The sequence below is a fragment of the Camellia sinensis genome, chromosome 11, assembly GCF_055761805.1.
Source record: "Camellia sinensis isolate YWXY chromosome 11, ASM5576180v1, whole genome shotgun sequence".
NCBI lineage: Eukaryota > Viridiplantae > Streptophyta > Magnoliopsida > Ericales > Theaceae > Camellia > Camellia sinensis.
In genome coordinates, this window is record NC_138971.1 from 24578501 (window position 1) to 24592511 (window position 14011).

At 32.0% G+C, this 14011-nt stretch overlaps 1 protein-coding gene across 1 annotated transcript; it reads left to right on the plus strand.

Moving 5' to 3' along the window:
* The first annotated feature begins 8497 nt into the window (after positions 1-8497).
* LOC114264325 (non-specific lipid transfer protein GPI-anchored 15) lies at positions 8498-13186 on the plus strand. Its single transcript, XM_028204930.2, has 2 exons — positions 8498-8843; positions 13170-13186. Exons 1-2 carry the CDS (start codon positions 8498-8500, stop codon positions 13184-13186), a joined length of 363 nt encoding a protein of 120 aa, XP_028060731.2.
* The last annotated feature ends 825 nt before the right edge of the window (positions 13187-14011 follow it).

The window sequence follows — 14011 nt, forward strand, 5'->3', positions numbered from 1 at the left end:
TTGGCTTGTTGGTCTCATCCATATTGATTGGTTTATCCTTATTCAACTCGGCTATCCTATCCATGTACAAATTGGCTCATCTTCGTGCTCATCTTCCTTCAAATTTAGTTGTCCTATTTCATTAAAAGATTCAGCTGCAAGGTAAATCAAGTTCAAATCTGAGGTTGTGCATCTCAAGAGTTAATTCCACGTTGGTTGAGCAGTAGCCATTTGCAAAAATAGTTTTTGAGGATTTTTTAGTGAAGTTGTCTAATTTTTTTAAAAATTGTTCCATTTTTCTAAAATCGGACCATTTCTTGGACTCAAAGAAGGAAAATTTTTAGTGCTCATAGCCTGACTTACATGATTTCAAAGCAGAAAGTCGAATACGTATGTCAATCTAACTCTCATGTTGGTCAAAATTGTTTTAAAAAAAAAGCCAAAAATAAAAAAAAAATGGTCAAAATAATAAACTAGGGGCATAGTTGAGTCAGTTTTCTGTTTTTTTCCTATTGTCAGCACACTCGCCAAAAAGGGCACAACTGACGCTAACAACAGGGGCCAAAGGCTTTCTCGTCCTCCAAGCAGTGAGCTATCGAGCCAAATACAAAACGCAAATTAGAAATGAAGCAGGGCATTCCACCCCCTCATCTGGACGAGTCTGATCACATCCAAACTGGCCAAAGGCATCGTCAACCGATGTCAGTTGTAGATCTGCTGCACGTCCAGTCGCACCACAATGCCTCTGTAGGAAACCTCACTAGTTGTGAGTGAAAGAATGAAAATCTCACAACTTTCAGCTTATCTAACAACCACACCTGGGAAGAGATTAAAAAAATAAGAGAGATTAAAGAATAGAGAGATGTGCGTTAAAAGAAAAAGTGAGGAAACGACTTTTTAGAGAAAAAGAGATTGTGTGCCAAAGTGATGTGAGAATCATAAATAAGAAAGGGTGGGAAATAATACTTGGAGAAGCAGTGGGTTCCCTGTTAAATGAGAGGTCTCCCGCTGTTGGAAAAACAAACATCCGAGTATTGTGTATGTTGTTTTTTTGTTTGTTTTGATTCTTGTTTTGAGTCGTTTGTCTTGAGCCATTTTGATTTGGGTTAGTTGTAGGCTCAATACTTGGTTAAGAACTCATTCTCAATTCCAATTTCAAAAAAATAATATATCATTTTGTGCTTAGAGTGTTGTGTTATTCCCAACATGTCATGCAAAACATGATTCTTTCTTTCATAAACTGCAAGTCCAACACAGGTCAAAAGAGAGAGCAATAGAACAAGGACCTATTTGAAGCTATATAGGTTTTGGATTGCAAAAGCAAAAGAGAAAAAAGGAAATTTGGAGCATCTGAGTTTGTTTCAACTTCAGAAAATTCTTTGCGTTCCGGGTGCACCTTTCTAAGCCTTGTCATTTCTTCGGAGTGTGAGTGTACCTCGACCTCAAGCTCAGGTCTGCTTCAAGTCAAAATGGTGATAAAAGTGCTCTCCCTGAACACCATTCCCTACCAGAGGCATCTTCGTTGTGTTTGCAATGAGTTCCGAGGAGACCAACTGCGACGGTGGAAACTAGAGTTCAAATGGCGATGCCTAGAACACAAAGGTTTGGAATTTTTGAGACTAAAGTCTGGTTAAAATACCCAGGGGTGTATCCTCAGCTTGAAATTTGTATGGTAGCCCCATAGGTTGAGGTAGCGTGTGTGCGCCTCAATTGTGGATACTGAACCAACGTAGTCAATCGCCCCGTTGGAAAATAAGAAAAGTTGTGAATATGATTAGGAAGAAAAACCGTATCTGTGGCTTCTACATGCAGATGTTACTTAATGTCAGCATTTGAGGGCCTTTGAACTATGAGTTGAAAGTAAGAGTTTGAGAAACACAAGGGGGAGTTCCCCGTTAAAGTAGAGCGGTTCATCGCCACTCACCCCGTGAGGTGCTTTCTAAAGCGCCGCTTTGCTGGTTTACTGCATTTTTTAAGCATCATCCATTACATTTGCTTGTCACGCATACCGTATCATGCATCTATCGCATGATCATACCCCATCATACATCTATCGCACGATCATACCGCATTGTGCATCTATTGCACAATCAAACCTTATCGTGCATCTATCAAACGATCATATCGTTCATGTGCATCTATCACACAATCTCATCATACTCTGTACATCTATCGCGCGATCAGACCATTCATGTGCATCTATTGCACGATCATCATACTCTTTGCATCTATCGCATCATCACACTTCCTCTTCTCACGATTTTAGTGTGGTTAGAGTGTTCTTCCTTCCTCACATGATTTCAGCGTGTTTGGAATTTATCTCAAGGTATGTGGGAACGCAACCCTAAGCGGTTTTCTCAGGACCTCTTCTCACATTTTCAGCGTGATTAGAGTATCTCAGGGTGTGCAAAAGCACGCTCCTGAGCGATTTTTCTCTTCCACTTCTCACGATTTTAACGTGATTAGAGCATCTCAGGGTGTACGGAAGCATAACCCTGAGCGGTTTTTCTCTTTCTCACGATTTCAACGTGATTAGAGCATCTCAAGGTGTGCGGAAGCATAACCCTGAGCAGTGTTTCTCTTCATTTTCTCATGATTTCAACGTGATTAAAATATCTCAAGGCATGCAGGAACGAGACCTGAGCAGTTTTTATCTTTATCTTCTCACAATTTCAGCATGATTAGAGCATCTTAGGGTATGCAGAAGTATGACCCTGAGCGGTTTTTCTCTTTCTCACGATTTCAACGTGATTAGAGTGCGTCTTTTCTCCTTTTACGTGAAACGTGTTTGGAATTGCCATTTGCTTATTTCATCCTATATGAATCATGGTTGGACCTATGTTTATTTAAGCTTGTTGCATACGCAGTCATTTTGTTATTTCTCATTGCATTGTCTTGCACGATCATGGATTTTCAAAATAATCGGCTACGCGAAGTGTGAAAGTCCAGCTTTCAAGTATATTTTTGTGCATATCATTTGCATTCTGCTCCTGAACTACGCTGGCTTGATCTATTGCAAAGGGATAAGTAGGCAACTTTCGAGTTTAACCAATTTAATATTATGTCTTCTTAGCTTGCCCAAGTCTTACGACCTTGTCAAAATGGGTCGTCTTTTGGCTTTGACATTCACTAAGGTCATTTCATGACTTCGAGCCCTCTCAAAGAGGGGCAACTGTAGACACCTCATTTTTTACCACCCTTAAGACTTGGCCGCCTCCGATTGATCACCGAATGATGAAGTTATACGCAGTCCAAACGCTCGATTTTCTTAACGAGAAGCCCTAGTTTTGAGTCTTAGAAGCCTGCAAACCTTGCACCATTTTTGGACCAAAACAGTATTTTTTTTTTAAGCCTGACCACCCAGAGACCTGCAGACCTACTAATGGCCGGCTAGCTAGAAGAAGTGTACGGCCATCCCCTAGTGGCCGGCCGGCCAACTTTTCCGATAGAACAGATATTTTGCTGCCAGTTGTGCCAGCTATCTCCACAGGTGTATGCACTGCACCAACTGTTTCTATACTGATATTTCCGAGGGAGTAACATGTTTTTCTATATATACTTGACCCCCTCTCATAAAATTAGGTTAAAAAAATTTTTGTGAAACAAAATTCTTGGAAAATATTTCTCTCTCTCTACCTTGCAACCCATACACACCTTACCTACACTTCCTAAACAAGATTTTTTAGGTCTTTTTACTGAGGTTAGTGAGCTTGAATTTTAGCTCTTGAGGGTGGGAAATTGTTGGTTTATAACTCAAAGGATCACTCATCTTCAAGAGGTATAACTCCTAACTCTTTTAGACTACTTGTTTCTTATCTTTTCCTACTGTTTTTGGGCTGTTTTTCAACTGTGTTTATAGGCTAAAACTTGTGATTTAAGGCTATTAAAGGTAGACGGGTTAATCACCCTTCTTTGAACCTTGTCTTCTAAGCCTTTACCCTTGTGTTTCTCATCTCTTCCTCAACTTTTTTTTTTTTTTTGAGCTTTTTATCACTGAATTTTAGAGTTTTTCAGAAGCCAAAAATGTTGTTTTGAATCCCAAACATGGAGGGGTTAGCCACCTCTCCTTTGACTTGTTTACTAGCTTAAATTCTTCATTATTTTAGCTTATTCTTTTAGTTTTTTTTTTTACTTCAATTCTAGCACTGTTTCAGCCTAATTTAGGACTATTGTTTTGTGTTTATTTCATTTATGCTTTGTTTAGTAGGCTTATAGTGTTATGGTTCTCACAGGTTTGGTGTTTTAGGCATTAAACACCAACCTATTTGAGTTGATAGCATTTATTTCATACTTTTCATACCTGTGTTCACATGTAATCACCTCTCCAATCTCCCCTCCTTTCTTGGCTTCTTTTTTTTTTTATTTATTATTTCTTTGAGAGCTGTTTCAACCGAATGTTGTTTAAGCTTAAGAAAGAGACCCTTTAATGCTAAATAGTTTAATCTCTTCAAAGTTTCATTACTAGGGCATTACCTCTCTCTAAAGCCCAAAACAACTTCCTGTTTGACACTCCTCTCCATTTAGTGGACTTAACTTGCATTTTTGGACTAAAATGACTAAGGAATGGAAAGGTATTTAAAAAGAGGCAATAAAATTGGAGCTAAATGGAACAAGATAATAAAATCAACTTGGGTTCAATCGGACGTTAATTGAAACCCTAGAGTCTTGAGTCATTTCATACTTGTTGGTGATTAAATGGTTCAAGAGTCAAGGTCAACCATTTCCCTTGATCACTTCCATGATAGGGATGAGGTTTTGTAAGTCTTTCGTTGTTATTTATTGAGATTGTATCCCTTGATTTATAAGTCATCACGCAATGAGTTTGCATCGATTGATGGTTTGCGAACCAAGCCTACCCCTCCTTTGATCTGTTTGATGATAAGGAGAGGCAGGGTGGACAAACATCTCCTGAAAATACTCTATTTGTGTTCTGTTTCTTGTCTGTTGCAGCAGGGCAATAACAAAAAATAGTGTTGTACGGTCGACCACTTCTTCTGGCCGGCCGGCCACCTCTTTTCAGCTAGGCAGCATCATTTTTCTTGCAAAACAGAGCAGAGGCTAAGACTAAAACAGTTCAATTTTCTAACTGCAAACCATGAGCATTTTGGCAGCCAAACAGAGGGCATTTTCGGGTGAAAAATCCGCATTCATGCATGAGCCATTCCTCATTTCTCGGGGCCCGTTAAATTATGTTTAGTAATGGATTTGTAATAATTAATTACTTGGTTAATTAATTCCGTATTATAACTAATTAGTTAGTTTAATTATAATTAATTAATTAATTAGTTAGAATAGCTAGTAAATTCTTGTGTTGTAATTAATTAATTAATTAGTTAAATAGCTAGTTAATTTTTGTGTTGTAATTAATTAATTAGTTAGAATAACTAGTTAATTTTTGTGTTGTAATAATTAACTTTGGTTAGGACATTTATTTGGACCTTCTTGTATGAGGGCAAAAATGAAATAATGTCATTTCTTTCTCCTTTTTATTTGCTCGTTTATGATGGATGGCATATAGCATCATGTTTTAATTAGGATTTTCCATGATTTGCATCTATTCGTCTTGCATACATAAGGTTTCGGCTCATCAATATCAATTTTAAATTCCTTATTGGAATACGTGCTTTGTCACATGTTTTGAATTGACTCACATGCCATGCTAGTAACCGAGCCTAGTAGTTGCATCTTTGCATGTGTTGCATTAGTCACTTGCATATTAAAGAATGCATTTTTCTAACTATTTTATTTGTTTTGCCTTGTCTCGGTTGAGTATTAAGTGAACGTTTATTGCTTTAGCATATTGCATGAGTGTTAGTATTGCCATGTCAAACATGATACCATGAGGCTAAGTACTTAAATGATATATCTCTTAAATGCTTGTGAATGAAGGCTTCAAATTGGGATAATTTAATTACTGTACATATGGTATCACTTTTTCAAGTGGCACATATTCAAACTAATTTCCAAACAAATATAAAATCAAAGTATTCTAATATTCGCAAATTAGTCTATGCTTGTGTGCATCACATAATAAAATTAGCCTAATAATCAGAACAAGAGCATATACTGTATATAAGAATCACATCATAATTAGTAGAGGCTGATCTTTGATCGGCCGAATGGAGTGCTCAATTCATGACCTTCCCCTCTCGTACCTAAGTTCCCGAGCCGAGACACTTTGGTGATGACGGATAAGTGGCATTTGGCACGAGTCTCGGGTTTCCTAAATTTTTCAAAAATATTTAGGTGGCAACTCTAAAATCTGGCAAAACAGTTCATTTTTGGCTTTTTTATTCACAATCAATTTTCCAAAATATTTTCCAGATTTGGACCCATTTGTGTTTATCTATTTCACATTGCACTTGTAAAATCAGATTCAGAATTACGAGAGTTCGAATTGTATATCTGAAAAGAGCACGAAAAGTAAGCTACAGGTGGCTTCATCTTAAATAATTTTTTTATACATAAATATATATAACTATTCATTTAATTGTTTTAAACGTAAATGTATAGTTTTTTTTTAAAAAAAAAAAACTATAGTTCAAACTTTTTAATAAGTATGCGTAAAATAAATTCATATTTATTATTTTTATTATAACAAAACATTTACAAATTTTTATTTACTAATTTAATAAATAGATAGGTCAAATGATTCATATAAGTTTAGAACAGAATAAGAAAATTTTTAATGATTAGGTGAAGGACAAGTTGGCGTAAATCAAATGATAAGCCCAAATTTAATATTACAAGTGAATCTTAATTCATTTTTACATAAATCTTATAACATAAGACAAATTATAATTTTTAAATTTCACAAAATATGAAAAAATTACTATATTGACAAATATAATTTATCACTATCATATGATAAATTAAATTTACGAAACTCATAAGATGAAATGTATTTATATTTTATCATAAATATAATTTTTGTGATTTATTTTTTAATTTTTACTATTTAAATTATGACATATATTTGTTATTAAGAATTTAGAGCACACAATTAATGACATAAAAATAAAAAAATAATTCTCTTATATGTAACTGTGATAGAAATAAATAAAATTTAATTAATTCTAAATTATTTTTGCTAAATGTTATAATTAAAAATTTTAAATTATTATTTAATTTTAAAATTTTAATTTTTAATTATTTATTTATACCCGTGCATAGGACGAATAATTATACTAGTTAGATAATGGAAACTAATGGTGCAGAAGTCAATTTCAATAATTCGAAAAATATCTGTGTCAATCACTGTGGATTTTGTGCTTGATATTGATTGTACATGTGATCTGTAATGACAGCTAGGTTATGTTTAGATATATATGAATTGGAAAATGATTTGGAGCCCTAAAATAACCCCCTAATCCCCCTAATTTTCATTTTGGGCAACTGTTTTCTTTTTTTTTTTTTTTTTTTTACTTGATATGGAAATTAGGGGGATTAGGGGGGTTATTTTAGGGGGATGTAGCATTGCCCATATGAATTTAGATTTGAGAATGAATTTAAAATCATAGATTCAAATCCCTAATTATAGATTTCAAATTCATTGTTTAGATTTAGAATTAGAAGATTGTAGGTAAAACATGGTATTCTCCATCCCTTAAAAATTACATGCTTTGAAACCAATATGCAAAAATACAAATAACTATAGTTTAATTTTAAAGAGTGAAGAATTCACAACTAATTAGTTCAAAGAAAAATGGTTCATAACTAAATAACATTTAAATTCAAGAGTTTAAGCTGTGCATAATCTTTTGAGAATATGTTTTTTTAGTAATTTTTTAGCTAAAATATGATGTAAAAAAAATGGTATAGTTGGAATGACTTTTTATTTTTTTACGAAACGATGTGTAAAAAGTAGAGTAGAAAGGAAATCTTTGACTTTTTAGTATAAGTTGTTGGCTTTTTAATTTTTTTTTAGTTAAAATCAACACTTGCCAAACGAGAAGTTAAACTCCTCAAAAGTAACAGAATTCACTAATTAATAGATATGAGACTTGTATTACCTCTGTATATAACATATTCATTAAATAAATTCAAAATCTTATACTAATTTATCATTACTCCATTACAAAGTTGTGCCGACATCATTAAGAAAACAATTTAGATATCCACAGCCTATCCTATTTCAATTTCAAAAACAACCTATAAACCTTTTTATTTTATATTTTTCAGATAAAAGAATTGATACAACATAATGTGCTAAAAAAGAAAAAAGGGTACATTTACCTATCACACAAAATCTTATGTGTCACCTTGTGAGTGTATCCCTAACATCCCAATACCCATTAGGATGATTCCAAAATAAGTAAATCATTACATGTTGAATATGTTAAGAGCACAAAACTCGTACTCCCTCCACCTCTCCTCAACTCAACCACCCCACTAGTCCAAAAGCACCCCTACTCTTCTCCCTTTCACACTAGTGTCCTATAGTATAAATAATGCATGTATTATGTAGTACTAGTAAACAAAGTGTGTTAAAGAGAAGTCCAATTGACACTCAATCAATATGGCTTCTAAGATGAGAATTTCCTTTGTTACCATTACACTGTATTTGTTAATTTCACAAGCTTTTGTTCATGTAGTTAGGGCTGCTGGGGAGTGTGGGAAGACTCCCGTACCCTCAGCGGCTGCCAGTTTAAGCCCATGCATGGCTGCTGCGGGGAATGCAGCCGCCAAAGTTCCACCAACATGCTGCACCAAAGTTGGTGCGTTGATCAAGACTGCCCCAAAATGCCTTTGTGCCGTCCTGTTGTCGCCTCTGGCAAAACAGGCCGGTATCAAGCCCGGGATTGCTATTACCATTCCGAAAAGGTGCAACATCAAGAACAGGCCTGTTGGAAAGAAGTGTGGAAGTAAGCAATTCATTCATTCTTTTAAGCAAAAACACATCAAAAAAATAAAAATAATGTGTCATAAAGTAGTTCATAACTAACTCCAAGAATCGCTAACCAATTAACTTTAAATGGTTAGTTATGTAAAATTTAGGTTCAATACCAATCTGATTTGTTTTGTTTTCATTGATTTTAAATATTAGTCGTTAGGTATCATATCAGCAAATACATAATAAAATTTTAAATTTCTAGTCTAACCACTGATATGTAAGCTAACATTGTCCAATATATGATCATGTATTGATGCGTAGCTTAATACTGTTATTTAAAATCATGTATGGTGTCGTTTTTGGATTCATGCCAAAAACTAACCCTGACTCACTAAACTTAGCATTCAATTCATGTCATGTTAATATATCATGTCAAAAATTGTCATTTTTACCTTTTTCATACAAAGTCAATTGGGAAAATACTTATTTCGTAATCTAGAAGTACAGTGTGACATTATCTATATGGTGTTTCAAATTAATGACATGACCAATTTTTTATTGATTCACCTTCTTTAGATAGTTGGGAGACCAGACGACTCAATTTATTTTCTAGTTTTTCATTTCCCGAAAGCACTAATGTCGAATGATACTTCGGTACAATCTCATATTTTTATCATTTTCCTTGACCTGTTTTCCAAAGGGGTGTGCTATAAGGCTAGCGAAAAAAGATTGAGAACTTTAAATTAAGTGTTCTAATAATTTTAATTGTTGTGTGGACTTCATGTGATGTGATGTTTTGACTTTAAATTTTTTTTTATTTATTAATTTTCTATATCATTAATGCTCTTTTAAGACTCTCAAATTAAAAAAATATATCATTTCTGCAAGGCTAGCAATGGATCGTACCAAAAGACAAACAATGGGTATAAACCCATCCCAATTTATTTTAGGGGCCAGAAATATTGATGTTCAGGGCCAGTACAAATGTTAAGAATCCCCCATTTTCTTTTTTGTTTAAAAACAATTTTAAAAAAATTCTAAATTTGATTTAAAATTATTTCTTAAAAAATAGGAATTTTAGAGCACAGTTTGTCAAATAATAGTTTCATATCTTTATATATATATATATATATATATAATTTTGTGAACCAAAAAAAAAAATCATTTGAACAATATTTAATTACATTTGTCAAATAATATTTTCATATAATTTTTTTTAAAAATAATATATAAGTTTACTTTTTAAATCTACTTTATAGATCCAGTAATATCTCAAGAAAATAATTAGCTGATAATTATTTAATTATCAACCAATCATCTGCTTGACTCATTATTGGGTTTAGAAAGTAGATTTAACTTATGAGTATGAATAGCAATATATATATAAAAAACAAAATATTCATTTTAATAATATTTAATTACAAAAATATCCAATAAATTTTAGTATTTTACGCTCCGAAATGATGGATAGTTTGGCATCCAACAAAGGCACTTGCTTGAAGATATATAAGTTAATCCCTATCACTTAGCACTTGTTTGGCAAGAGGTTACCGGACTAAAATAATCATAAAAAAATAAAATAAATTAAAAAGTTAATAAGATAAAATATCACATTTAAATCATAATTATTTCATTTATTTTCTTACAAAAGTCAAAAAAATTAAAAAGTCGATCCCAAATGAAGTTTTTTAGCCCTATATGCACTAAAAAGGTGCATTTTTTTTGCATACATATACTTATTTGGGTTACATCAATCAACATCTATCAACATTTTCTATCTACTTTTTTACCAACTTTTTTTATTTTTCTACACATTTTTTTTTTTATAAAAAATCAAAAAGTACACTTATTTAAAACATTCCAAATCATTCCTAAAATAGTCAAAAAGGTAAAAAGTCAAAAAACCAACCCACATCCCAAACAAACCCTTAGGATGGTCATTTTCCCTACCTCGCTCCGCACTTGCATCCCCTGTTTCGTCCCGCACATTTTCTTCATCCCAATTAAGAAATGGGACGTGGACGGATTTTATTTTCCCGTCCCGTTCCATCCAAACTTCACCCTAATTATATTTATTAAATATATTTATATGTATATAATATATATAATATATTTATTTTTATTATAATAAAGTTAAAACAATAAAATATTATATTTAATATTCATTTATTTTCTATTTTATATAATATAATTTTCATTAAGTATAAATTAGTATTCATAATATACTATATTATCTATAATTTTGATTAATATTTTTGTTTTTCAACTTACAAAATTAACCTTCCTCTCTCCCTGCACCCGCCCCGCTTCCATCACCCCTGATTTTCCCTACCCCGATATGATACAGGGCCGAGATAGATTTCTATAAACCGACCCCTAACACTGGAATATTTTAAACATTGGGGTAAAATTGCGTGCATTATTTTTAGAAATTGAAAAAAAAAATGACCAAAAAAAAAATAATAATAAAATTGGTCTTCAAATTGGGTTCTCTTTCTTACATAATTGGATTTCTTTGGGCTAAGATTTTGGGCCATCCTCGGGTTGACTATTTTCACCAAACATTGAACATATTCAGTTTTGGTTTTTATTTGATTTTAAAAAACTTCAAAACATTTTCTAGATACACATTTGTATTTTTCAATTTACCCCCATATGAGGTTTTATTTTTTCCAATAATGTCCTTACAACTTTTATTTATTTATTTATTTTTATTAGGTACACATTTTTACTAAGCAATTATATTAGGAGCATGTGTACTATGCCAATAGTTGTAAAACTTAAAAAAGGTGAGAGGTTATTTTATTTATTTATTTATTAGGTAAATTACATTTTTAACTCCCGTAATTTGATTCAAATTTCACTTTTGTTTCATTGTTTTAATTTGAATAATTTAATCTGTTTACTTTAAGTCCAATTTCAATTTCAATTTGGTTCTTCCATTCAAGTTGGAGGTTAAATTTAATGATTTTGAGATATTTATCAATATCTTGAGATATACCTATAGAAAAAACTAATCGCAATTTGGATGAAATGCACTAATTAAAATTGGACTCAAAGTGTAAAAATCAAATTGTTCAAATTTAAATAGCAAGGACCTACAAAGATAAAAAGTATAATATAGCCTTATTTATTTTAGGTTTTAGTTTCTCTCAAGTTATCATCTCGACTTGAGGGAGCGTTTCGACTTAATAGGTCCATTTTGGAACTGATGTTGGTAATCTGAATCGTCCACTTTTTTGGACTCATTGATTAAAATATTCATGCAAAAAATTAAAATAATTGGATATCGATAACTATATATTTGAGCCATATTAGTTTTTAAAAAATAGACAACAAATATAATTTTAAGAATAACCATATATTTTTTGTAATATAAATTTGATTCAAATATATAGCTACTGATATTCGATCATTTTGATTTTTTTGCATGAATATTCTAGTTAACGAGTCCTAAAAAATGAATTGTTCATATTATTAAAACAGGACTTGTGTGGTGGGCTCCATGAGTCTCTCAAATGCTCTCATACTGAGATGTGAATGAGAGAACTCTAGTCCTTTATTTTATTTATTATAGTTGGTTGGGGGATTCTCATTTCGTTTGGAAAGTGGATTGATTTTTTAAATTTTTAGCTTTTTAACTATTTTAGCCTAGGGTTAAAAGTTTCGTTTAAGTCGAGTTTTTTTTTTTTACTTTTTTAACTTTTATGAGAGAAAAAATAAAATTATTATGATTTGAATGTGATATTTTATTTTATTAATTTTTTAACTTATTTTGTCTTTTTTATAACTATTTTAACTTGATAATCTTATGTTAAATGAGGGCTTTGTTTGGATTCCATAGTACCTAGTGTTTTTTGTTGTTGGGCTTTGTAGTCACTTTTTTTGGTTAGTAGCAAAAGTCAAAAGTTGGTTTTTTTGTCTTTTTATTCATTTGGGAAGTTGGTTTTTAGCCAACGGTGAAATTACAATTTTACCCCTCATGGGTCAAAATGTGTTGCATAGGTGAAGTTGTAAATATTTTAAATAAATGGGGATAGTTTGGTCATTTTATTATGATTTGACATCATAAACAAACATTAATCAAAAAAGTCAAAAAGTCACTTTTTACCAACTTCCCAAATCATTTGTCTAAAAAAGCCAAAAGCTTGGTTAAAAGCCAAAAAGTCACTTTTTACCATCTTCCTAAAATAAGTCACCAAAAGGGGCTCTATGGGTCAAGACGCCCACTACAGTATTTTTTTTCTCAAAAAAAAAAAAAAAATAATAATAATAATAATAGTAATAATAATAATAATTTAAAAATTGATTATTGTTTATTTCTTGGCTAAAAATTGTGATTTTTTTGTCTTTGCAGGTTACACGGTCCCATAAGAAACCAAGCTCAGAGATTCATAGCAAAATGCTAGTGTCATGAGTTGTCTTTGTATTTTTATTTGCTAAATAAGAGTTGCTTTGACAAAGCAATAATAATAATATTTTAGAAAAAGAGTTATAAATATTTGCATGTAACTTTCAGTTGAATTATGTGATATAGAATAGCATTTCCTATGCTTGCCCCTACAACTCTCTTTTTAAAGAAGTACGTTCATACATTTACAACTTTTAAGTTATATTTAAATTTTGAATTTGTTCAACAGAAAAAATAAAATTTGATGATTGGTTGTGTAGTTTCATACCTTTTCTTTCTACACATTCAACATCAAATGAGGGACACATATAACTAAATCATCCCCCCCCAAAAAAAAAAAAAAAAAACCCAATCATTTTAAAAGTAAAAAAAAAATGATGATTGGTTGGGCGATTCTTATTGTAAGTATCTCTAATACTTGTCTTGATTTTTATACCTAAATCAAGATATAAGTAATTATTAAAAGCGAAACTTATCCTTAAACCCCTGCATACAACATATGTTACAGATGTCACTCTCACTATAGGAATGGGTAAGGAATGTCAATCCCTTGGTGGTTTCTGGTGAGCCACATAATTTATTTGTCCCTTTGAACTTAGTTCTTAGGATCTCCAATCATCTATGTACGGTTACCATTATGCTGACTCTTATGTAATAAGTTTTAATCTCATCTCCTTCGATGAACTATACACTTTCTCTTTTGTCAAACATTTTATTAACGGATCCGCAATATTCTCTATAGATTTTATATAATCTATTGAGATTATTCAATTTGAGAGCAATTGTCT

Bases quoted from the DNA above. Each gene is read 5' to 3' on its own strand.
- LOC114264325 (XM_028204930.2), top strand. From the start codon at position 8,498: ATGGCTTCTAAGATGAGAATTTCCTTTGTTACCATTACACTGTATTTG.